The sequence below is a fragment of the Oryzias melastigma genome, linkage group LG5, assembly GCF_002922805.2.
Source record: "Oryzias melastigma strain HK-1 linkage group LG5, ASM292280v2, whole genome shotgun sequence".
Classification (NCBI taxonomy): Eukaryota; Metazoa; Chordata; class Actinopteri; order Beloniformes; family Adrianichthyidae; genus Oryzias; species Oryzias melastigma.
In genome coordinates, this window is record NC_050516.1 from 10,675,841 (window position 1) to 10,686,653 (window position 10,813).

Genomic DNA, 10,813 nt, shown 5'->3' on the forward strand with positions numbered 1-10,813 from the left:
TGGAGAGTAAAATATAGAAAGTTATTTAAAAAGTGCTATACAAATAAAATTGATTTGATTTGAAGTTGATTTATTCTGGAATAATATTCCTACCTTTTTATTACTCATAATTATGTTAAAAAGTTACAGTTTTAAAGTTTATAACTTTTTTGACTATTTTGGCATCTACTAAGATTTTTTAGACTATTTTTGAGTTTTTTTTAGGCTGTTATGGTGTTATGCTAATTTTACATGCTAGCTGTTTTGGCTAATTTAGGCTTTTCTTTTTAGTTTTTTAGGCTAATTTGGAGTTTATGTAATAATTTAGCTTCATGCTAGCTGTTTTAGTTAATTTAGACTGGCTGGGTGGCTCAGTGGGCTAGGTGAAGGGCTGACACTCAGGAGCCCTGGGTTCAATTCCCAGGGTTGTCCACTGATCCCCGCCCAGATTGGGTCCTTAGGCAAGACCCTTGACGCTGATGCCTAACTGGGTCCCTGTGCCCCTCAAGTACAGGGTTGTGTCAGGAAGGGCATCCGGCGTAAAAACTCTGCCAAATCACTGATGAGAAACAGTGGGTGCTGTTACGCTGTGGTGACCCTGAAAGGGATAAGCTGAAAGTGAACTACTAGGCTGTTTTGAAGTTTAGCTTTTTTTCAGCTGCATGTTTGCTGTTTTGGTTAACCTAAGTTTTTTTGTTTGTTTTTTAGACTAATTTGGCATTTAGCTAATATTTTAGCTGGCTATCAGCTTCAGTCATTTCAGCTATCAATTTTAGCATCTTCAGTGGCCAAATTCAGCTAACAGCATTCAGACTAGCATTATCACAGATAATGCTATATATCTAGTTTATAATTATGTTAAAAAGTTGCAGTATTAAAGTATTAAAAATGTAGTTTTAGAGAGTTAAATAAATGTTTATCCTATTCAGCCGGTGAGCTAAGGTGTGTTGGATTTTGGCCCCTTGTGTGGTTGAGTTTGACACCTCTGGGTTAAATGATTGTTTTTCTTGTTTATGACAAGATTTTTTTAATAAAAACAAAAGGGCTTTATTATATCACACTTTCAGGAGTACAAGTCAGAGAAAGGATGGTTGTAAATTAGTCTCAAACCAATCATCCTTTTTATCTATTTTCAAAGCATGCTTAGTAGTCTTTAATTATGATTGATTATTTTAGCCTAAACATGAAACCTGTTGTTTTCTAGGACATAGTTTCTTTAGAGTGGCAGGAGTTCATTAGAAATTTACCTTTGAGTTGGCGTGGAGCAGAGACCTACAATCTTTTTCAAATTACATTTTTGTCTGCTCCTGATTCATAATTTAAATATTCAAAAATTAAAGTACGAGCTTAATTTTCTTAATTTATGTCAGAAAATGCCACAATTCTGTTCGGAGTGGGTCTTTAAACACCACACTCTGCCACAAGTCAATTATGAAACTATTTACAAATATTTATATTCGTATTTAATATTTCACTCTATACTTAAAAGTGTTTCTTTATAAAACTTTGTTACATTTTTCACTGAAATGAAATTTTGGCTTTTTGTCATTGACTGTATTTTTATCTTCTCATTCTCTGAACTCTCCTGCTTTTTTCAGACTTGCTTTTACAACAACCAACGACTTGAAAGACTGACGCAGGATCCTTTACTTCCCATCAACCACTGCAGCAAATTGATGTCAAGATTTTCTTCATACATTGTTTTAAACTGCAGAAAAGGAGAACATTTTCAAGCCAGTTTCTCACACAAGGAAGAAGAGCTAAATGAACATCTATTTGTCTTTAATTCCACATGTTAAGAATACATAACTATGTGCATGAACACAGCTCAGACCTATCATAGTCTACTGACAGCTCGGTTACTGGATGTGTACATGACTCAGGTTATGTAGGTTATTAAAGGTTTACAGCACATGGGAGGAAAGGAGTGTTCAACTCTATGACCAAAACTGCTGCTTCCATCTGTGTCACATAGTGGCGTTATACAATATTAATCAACAAAATGCACACACTCCATTAGTGTATACATCCGAGTGTCCAGACAAAACTGCATTCCTCAGACTTGTGTATTTGTGGCGTTTCTCTTCATTGTGTTTTTTTTCCACGTTTCAGTCCAACAACTTCCAGCAAAAACACACGAGGTTCCAAGTGGAGGCCGTCATTTTCTGAAGCCACGCCCCTTCTTTGTTTGTGTACACTTCTCAGAAGTGCAAAAAAAAAAATCACACTCCTTTCATGTAAAAATTTATATATGTACACAAGTACAAGTATCCTGTTTGTGACTGTGTTGGAGCAACACAGCTAATCTGATTAGCATAGGTCCTCAAGTCAATTCAGCATTTGGTTTAAAAGAGAATCAACACATCCTGAAGTCACTTAGATTTCAATGTAGAATCAAAATTTCAAGTTTTTCAGCATATGAACCCAATGTTTTCTCTGCGTAACAAAACCATATCTATATTTAATGCACTTGAGGAAGGCCTTGCGTCTATATATTTTTTTGGTGATGAAACAATGCATTTTAGCTGAAGTTAAGGTGGAAATCCTGATCTTAAAAATGAAGTCACTTTAGAGCATGGTGATGCGTTTGAGGTAAAACGAGTTTTTATGAGTGACAAAAGAAAAATAAATGGCAAGCAATGGCTGATTAGTGACAAAACAACATTTGTATGATTTAAAATTAGCATGGTGTCTTGACGCAGCCTTTTCTATTTCTTTTGGCAATTTTATCCACACACCCTGATACTAAATATGAGGTTATATATATCAGCATTAATTTGAGTCACATTGATTACAAGTTTTAAGTTTGCATAGACCCTTAAACCATCAACTCCCCCTTTGTACTGCCGTCTGGGACTTGTAACAGAGCACAGTAAAAGCATGAAACAGTCCCCGTGATTCAGTTACATTCAATCGTTTTTGTAAACTAAAGAATTTGGTGGCACATAAAATGCATATTTCCTATGCAGATTTAAGATGAAGCGACCAGAGCGGCCTTAAAAAAACTCTTTAGGAGGGTTTTTGGAGTCTGCCTGCTTTAACACAACAATAAACTCAAATATTTTATTCAAAGAGTGAAATGGGGGCAACATTCCAGAAAATTTAAAAAAAGCAACATCTGTCAGAGGAGACGCATCCACGTGTAAACGTTTACTGCCAGTGTGGTTTTGCTCCTTTCTCCAATCGCTAAAAATCAACAAAATAAAAGCATAAAACACTTTAGAAGCAAAAAGTCCTCAGAGAGACACCAGGATGGGGGGGGGTGGGGTGGCTCTCCTTTAGCTGGCAATTTTCTCAATTTCATCCAAATCGTCGGTGTCTAATCTTTCAATCTTCTTATCTGTGAAACAGCAGACATTGAAGTTGATCAATTTCAGCCGCAAATGAAATGATTGCATCCTTCACAATAAAAGAGAGCATCTGTCCGACTCACTGAAATGCTCCTGGATCCTGTTGAGGATGTTCATGCTCATCCGGCTGTCCACCATGTTGATGGCCAGGCCTCTCTTCCCAAATCGACCCGTGCGCCCAATCCTGTGCAGGTAAGTCTCGTTGTCGGGGTTACCGTCTTTGTCCACCGGCAAATCAAAATTGATTACCACCGAAACCTGTTCGACGTCGATGCCTGAATGAAAACAAAGCCAGAAAAGGAGAAGGTCAGACAGGAGATAAAAGTATATATTTATAAAGCCGTGAGTCTCTACCACTCCGGCCCGAGCTGGACATGATAAACTCATAAAACAAAACCTTTTTTTTAGTATTCTTTTTTGTCACTATTTTTAGCAACCAATTTGTTTTGGTAACCTAAAGATGACAAACAGGCAACTGAGTTTTTTGTTAACCACGCCCTCATTCCTAATGTAGTCATATATTATTTCATTCAGCTTGAGCTAACGATCCATGAAATAAATGTCCAAGATGTTCGTGGAACAGAGAACGCCACTTTTACCAGCTCGACATGCTAACACTGTTCAAAATCTACAAACTTTATCGCTATATTTTTCCTAATGATGCTTGAGGTGATGCGGAGGTGACAGACAAGACTACACCATCTAAAAGTTAAAGTCCCATCAGTTGCTGCACATCTAGGAGTGAGAAATTTGTTCTCCACATTTGACCCATCCTCTGGGGGAGCGGTGAGCTACAGACACAACCGCACTCAGGGACCATTTGGTGGTTTAACCCCCAAATCAAACCTAAAAAAGGGGGCACTGGATCCCACGTTTACGTTGGATTTGAACCCACAATCTCCCAGTCTCGGGCCGGACACTCTACCACAAGCCCACTGAAAACAATATGATAAAACATGGATAAATAAGAACCTTCATTGACGAGATGAAAGGTCAACCAAACTTGGGTCTTGGCGATCATAAAGATCGTTCTGACAAGTTTTCTTTTCCCATATTGTGTCAAAAATCAGCAAATGTTGTACTTTGCCACAACATGCCTGCCTTGTAGGTTTTGTGGCCATCCCATAATAATTTTAAAACTACTTAAGTATATCCTCTACAAGTGTTTTAGCTACATTAGTGAATTTACTATGAAAGATTTTGGCCCCATTCGTTTTTCTCCCGCTGTGATGTCATCATTTTTGGGGCAGGTGTCGTTCATTTCATTTTCATCAAGTACTAGGTGCAAATTTTAGTACGTTTGAGTACGTGGCAAGGACTAAGTTTTCACTTAAAGGTGCAGTAAAGACTGCAGTCACATATCCCATAATGCCATTGCACAGCAACCTAAACGCAAGTTTTTCATCAAATCTGACCGGTGTAGTGGAGAGGCAGCAGTCACATTTTTACACGCCGCGACAGAGTATTAGGGCCAAAAAATTGAATATTACAACTTTACATCTCATAAATTTATGACTTTTATTCTTGTAAATTTACTAGTTTTTTCCTCACAAATCTACAAGAAAAAAAACTTGTAAATTTATGAGATTAAAGTCGAAGAGTTCCCACAGTCCAGCAGATAAACGCTGTGATCAGAAGCAGACTAAACTGTGAAAAACGTCCAGGTAAACTAAATGTTAAAAACGTTACAGATGTTTGGAAGTATTTTTTTGTTTGATTTACAATTTAGCCTCCATCAATTTATAAATTTATAAATTGATGAAGCCCTCCGTGTCCTCAGAGCCGTCCACTTCTGGTCATTTCTTCCTCCATGAAAGACACGATCTCCTCCAACTCTGAGCTGCTTCTGTCTGAAGAGGTCCAGTTTTCTGAATTTTCAATGTTCTTGCGCTAACATAACAGACTTTTGTCATCCCTCGTTGTCGTTTTGTATTAAAACGGGACGTTTCATTTGGAGAAGTCAGGAACACGTTTACATTCTCCTTTGGTTTCTGCGCATGACTTCATGAGACATGACGTAAGGTGGTGAAAGGGCTTCTGGGTATGTGAACTGAAAGGGAAAAATAAAGTGGCGGTCCTGTGAACGTGAGTCTCTGATCTCTTTATTTCACATATGAAACTCCGCATTACAGACACCGAACCCAGAAAGTCCGACTCAATGATAATTTCATTTTGTTACCAAAAGGTTCAGAATTTTTTTGTTTTTAAGACCAATCTGTAATTAAATCTTCACAAGATACTCCACGTCTTTCATCTTGAGCACGGCTCTGATAAACAGTCAACTTTGGTTCTTTTCTCATTAATTTATGAATTTAAATCTAGTAAATTTACGACTTTTAATCTTGTAAATTTACAAAATTAAAAGTCGTAAATGTACAAGAAAAAAAGTCATAAATTTAGCCTATGACTTCTAAAATCATAAATATACAACTTTATTCTCGTAACGTAGCAGTTAAGACTTTTTCTCATAAATTTACGAGATTTAAAGTAGTAATTTAAAAAAGAGAGTTTATATAGCTTACCTAATTCTCTATCGTAGAGGAGGCTTTAAGAAAAAGTTAAAATTTTACAGCAACCAGTCGATTTTTTTGTTCTAAAAGTTGACATTGGTTAGGTCGCGCAGTGGCAGTCGAGTGACAGGGCGAGTCGCCAGCTAGCGGTAGCTCTGACTGGACGATATGTAAATGTCACCGGACGGTGTTCATCCATATTAAGAGACACCCAGAGGGATATGAAAAGTGCACGCCTGACAGCCGGCGTCTGCATTCATGACCAACAATTAATACAAAATGTGGTGGCGGCATGTTTATGGTCTTTACCTCGAGCACAAACATTCGTCGTCACCAGGACTTTCTCCTTTCCGTCTCTGAAGCGTTCAATGACGGCAGCCCTCTGCTCCACCTGCATTTCTCCACTGAGCAACGCCACCTGGTGGCCTTCTCTGGACAGCTCTCCAGCCAGCCAACCTGCGGTCTTCCTCGTCTGGATCAAACAGAGAAAATTGAATGAAATGTTTGATACTCAGGCAGACAAGAGGCCTACCAAGAAATAAATGATATAAAGGAGAAAAAGTAGCTACATGACGTGAAATAACACCTAAGTTTGTCATCAATGGAGGCTCAACACTCACATGACAGAAGATCATGGCCTGAGCGATGGTGATGGCTCCGTAGATGTTACAGAGAGCTTGAAACTTCTCCTCCTTGCTGTTACACAGCACATAATACTGTTTGATGGTGTCCAGAGTCTCCTCCTCCCTCTTCAGTTTGATGATGTTGGGCTCAGGAACGATGCGCTGAGCAAAGTTCCAGACCGACTCCTCGAACGTAGCAGAAAACAGCAACATCTGGCAGTTTTTAGGCAGCATCCTAAGACATGAAAAAGGTGCAGGAGATCCTTTATTACACATGTGTGATGAGTTTTTTTAATTTTTCATTTTTATTTAGGTTTTTATTCTAATTTGGCATTTAGCTAATACTGTAGCTGGCTATCAGCTTCAGCATTTTCAGCTAATAGCATTCAAACTAGTATTATTGCAGGTAATGCTATATGTCTAGTTCATAATTATGTTAAATGTTACTGTTTTAAAGTTTTTAAAAATTGTGTTCAATAAATGTTTATCCTGTTCGGCCTGCGACCTTATTAAAAACATTAGATATCATATTTTATTGTTGTTTGAGTCAGCTGACCTCTGGATTCGTATACTCTGGTCCTGGTGACCCTGCGTGGCGATCATGACGTCGGCTTCGTCCAGAACAAACACTTTGATCTTCTTTGGATCTATAAACTTGAACTTGCTGCACCAGTCCAGCATGGTACCGGGAGTGCCGATGACGATCTGTTCCTGTAGTTTCATACCTCGCTGCACTGGAAGAGACCAAATAAATGTTAAAAAAAAAAAAAACAGATCACAAAAAAATATGTTGTTTAGTACAGAGGTCCCAAATCTTATTCAGCCTGTGGTTTAATGTCAGACAATATTTTCACAGACGTGTCTGTACGAGGCTGAAGTGGCCATCTGATTTTAACCTTTGAGGGTAAAGTTTAGCTTTATCTTTTGCTAAATATTTGAGCCGCTTTAAACATTATTTGTGCTCTAGATTTTGTGTAGGAACCAAAATATGACATAAATTCTTAACTTGAAACTGTCAAAGTGGAAGAAAAACATAAATAAATGTACCAGAAGTGTATTTCTGTGAAAACAGACGCTCCAAAGAGCTGCAGTTGAAAACTTGATGTACAGAAAAAAACTAACTGTACTACAACAGAGTATTAGGGCCATCACAAAAATAATGACATAAATACATTTGCAAGAATAAAGCTGTAAAATTATGGAAAAAATATAATTTTATGAGAATAAAGTTGTATTACTATAAGAAAAAACTCAAAAATGTACAAGGATAAAGTCATAATGTTGTGAGAAAAAGTTGTAATAGTTCGAGAATAAAATGGTAGAATTATAAGTAAAAAAAAAACAATATTTTATGAGAGTAAAGTTTCATAAGTTAAAGGTAAAAACTTTACAAGAAAAAGTTAAAAATGTATGAGGTGAAAGTCTGGTTACTAAATAAAATACAAACAAAAAAGAAGCTTAATCATATTCAGTCGGCCAACTTCAGCCACATCTGGCTTTTAAATACAAAACAGGAGATAAAATATAAACGTGGATCCATAATTTGAGAAACTTTATTAACAGCATCCTCGTAACATTAGACCGCTGGTTTCTGAATATTCTGCATTATTATTATGGTCTGTAGGAACGACTGTCACAGTAAATCCATATTTGGAGTCAAGACTCCTGGTTTTTGTCTGTTCACTGCAGAGTTCTTTTATTTTGAAGTTTCCTCGTTGGCTCTTTCTGCTAAAAGAAACTTCCAAATACATTTTCTTTTTAAACTTTGCTAGCTTAATGGGTAATAATTTAGCGGTCAGCGCAGCCGCTTGACACGTGACCGAGTGACTTAACGCGCGTCAAGAATGATTCGGTGATAAAGCTTCCTTTAGAATCAGATTAGAAATAAAACAGAAAAAATACTGGTTCTTTTGGAACCACTGGTGTAGCAGAAGGAAGGACTTACATTTATTTCCTCTAATGGCATAAACCAGTTTGACTTCAGGGTAATATTTGCCCATCTGCTCGATCACTTTGCCAGTCTGCAGCGCCAGCTCATAAGTGGGCGACACACACAGACACTGAAAAGAAACGGGAGGTTTTTACTGTTGTACTTCTCTTTTCATTGTTAACATTCAAAAACTTTGACTGAAACTGACGGAACATTACAAAAAGATGAGATCATTTTTAAAGAAGATAAGTAAAGACAAACCTGAGGAAATGTATTATTGGGGTCAACATGGCTGAGCATGGCCAGGACAAAAGCGGCCGTCTTCCCCGTCCCCGACTGAGACTGAGCAATCAGATTCTGTGGACTTAAAGAAACAAAAACAGGAAAACTGATTTTAAGTGCACGTTAAATGTTTTTGCTCAAGTGACATGAATAAATAAATAAATTGTTTTAGTTAATCTGGAGGAGAATCTTTAAAAGAAATTGTGAAAATGTGAAGAACTCACGGTTCTGCCAGCATCATGGGTAAAGCTGTTTCCTGGATTTTGGATGGTCTGTTAAATCCCATTGCATAAACTCCTTGGAGCAGCTGAGGTTTACTACACAAAACAAGAACAAAAGAATAAGTAATCTCAGTTTATTAGCAAACAGATGGAGGTAAATTAGGGAACATGAATCCATAAGAACCCATAGTGACGTCAGTGTAACAGAAAAATATCTGAAATGTTTTCGGTGGTCAACTTGTGGTATTTTCAACATAATTTGATTTAAGGAAAGATGGGTCTGGGTCTTTATAAGTTAAATATTGCTGACATTTGCTTTTGAAAACTAATTCTGCAAATTGAATGTTCAAACAATGTAATAATTAATTCTCCAGAAAGACACTAAATTATATAAGTTTATTAAGTTTGAAAAATTGTGGAACCTAAAGCAGATTTATTTCTAAGTTTATTGGCCAGCTTTTTTATCTTAACAGTTTACCTGTTTTTTTTTTTTGTTTTGTTTTTACAGAAACAAAAGTTTTTTTTTTCTTTTGGCGTTTCAAACAGGAAGAGAAATAAACAGCTATTATTCAGTCATTGTCAGAATAACCATTCTTGCTCTACCATCATGTTTTAGCACATTCTTGATAATCCTAATGTTTTTATTCATTACAATTTTACAAATCCTTCATATTTGTACCTATGATTACACATATGTCCCATTGTTCTATCCAAAAACAAAGGTGACCACTAAGACAATATTAATAACTTGCTTAAATTTAGGTCCACTATACCATTTCATTTATTTTTGTGTTCAGAATTCAATTGTGGTCACTGAGCCTTAGAAAAATTGCGGCTGTGGTCCCTACAGTAAGACGAATGTTTGTAGATTTTGAACTGCTGTCAAACTTGTACTTACAGATGCAATTCTTCAAAAGACTTTACAGAGTACAGCGGAGAATTAGGATCTTTCTGAAGAACTTCCACTTGATTTGTTGTATTGACAAGATTATTCCGGATGAGTTTGTTTAGCAACGACTGCGCCGCTTTATCATCTGAAACAACATTTTAGAAGGCACAAAGTCATAAATAAAGCACAACTTAGAGAAGCTTCTAAATGTGATATATATCAGGGTTAGAGCTGAACATAAATATTAAACTACGCACCACTATCGTCCTCTTCTGCGTTCTTGTTTTCTCCTTCAGCAACAGGTTTGGGAGCTTTGTTGCTTGATTCACCTGCTCCTGCAAGCACGCCTGAAAAGTTACAAAGAAAGTTAGCTTAAAACTGTCAGGCTTTAGCCTAAAGTTTAGCTGTCCCACATTTACAAAAACGTACCATTTTCTCCAGATTTGTCCTTTATTTGAAGATTCCCGATCTGTGTAATTGGAAATATATATATATGTACATCAAGTTAATCTTAAACACAACTAAGTATAAACAAATGTTGAATGCTAATGGCTAAAGCTCTTTCCTCGTTGTCACGCAACACCTCAGCTAACTTAGCTTTAAAACGAAGCAGGTAGTTTCAACAAAAATGTAACAAAACAACGCTGCCACAAATTCCAGACTTGTTAAAATAAAGCATATACATGTCAGGTTTAATTTAAAAACAGCCGGTTATTTTTATTTAATTTGTTTTAAAGTGCCACCGGCGCGGCTTTTCTCGACATGCTAACAACAGGTTAGCTCACTTTCCGTAAACTTACCGATTCTGCCGCAGCCTCTTGCTCGTCTACCGCCTGTGCCCAAGAGTCCGTAGCCATTTTGGATATAATTTACTGTTTTAATGGAATAGCCAGATTCCGTAAATCAGCCAGTCTATTCCGGTATTATTAGTGAGGAGCGTGAAAGTAACTATTGGCCTCAATGGCGTGTGGAAGCCGAGTGTGCGACGCCAAAAATGACTCGGCTAAACACCGGACTCCGAAAATAAGG

General features: G+C 37.1%; 2 protein-coding genes across 6 annotated transcripts in view; one reads left to right on the forward strand and one right to left on the reverse strand.

Moving 5' to 3' along the window:
- The window catches only part of pusl1 (pseudouridine synthase like 1), an 18,276-nt gene extending 16,378 nt beyond the window's left edge, over window positions 1-1,898 (forward strand). For all 5 annotated transcript variants that reach the window (XM_036211843.1, XM_036211842.1, XM_036211844.1 and 2 more), the window contains one exon: window positions 1,578-1,898. In XM_036211843.1, the coding sequence (XP_036067736.1) occupies window positions 1,578-1,606 (29 nt within the window). In that variant the 3' untranslated portion in view covers window positions 1,607-1,898. The remainder of the gene's footprint in view (window positions 1-1,577) is intronic.
- An 849-nt stretch (window positions 1,899-2,747) lies between these two features.
- ddx19 (DEAD/H (Asp-Glu-Ala-Asp/His) box polypeptide 19 (DBP5 homolog, yeast)) lies at window positions 2,748-10,807 on the reverse strand. The gene is made up of 12 exons (XM_024269441.2): window positions 10,585-10,807; window positions 10,214-10,253; window positions 10,042-10,131; window positions 9,794-9,929; window positions 8,899-8,991; window positions 8,654-8,756; window positions 8,408-8,522; window positions 7,019-7,196; window positions 6,460-6,697; window positions 6,149-6,311; window positions 3,413-3,604; window positions 2,748-3,319 (listed from the first exon to the last, which is right to left on the reverse strand). Exons 1-12 carry the CDS (start codon window positions 10,639-10,641, stop codon window positions 3,258-3,260), a joined length of 1,467 nt encoding a protein of 488 aa, XP_024125209.1. The 5' UTR covers window positions 10,642-10,807; the 3' UTR covers window positions 2,748-3,257.
- Between the last annotated feature and the right edge of the window lie 6 nt (window positions 10,808-10,813).

Coding starts and splice junctions, on each gene's coding strand:
- ddx19 (XM_024269441.2), bottom strand. CDS start 10,641: ATGGCTACGGACTCTTGGGCACAGGCGGTAGACGAGCAAGAGGCTGCG. Junction 10,254..10,584: donor AAGAGGCTGCGGCAGAATCG/GTAAGTTTACGG, acceptor CCAATTACACAG/ATCGGGAATCTTCAAATAAA. Junction 10,132..10,213: donor GGACAAATCTGGAGAAAATG/GTACGTTTTTGT, acceptor GTAACTTTTCAG/GCGTGCTTGCAGGAGCAGGT.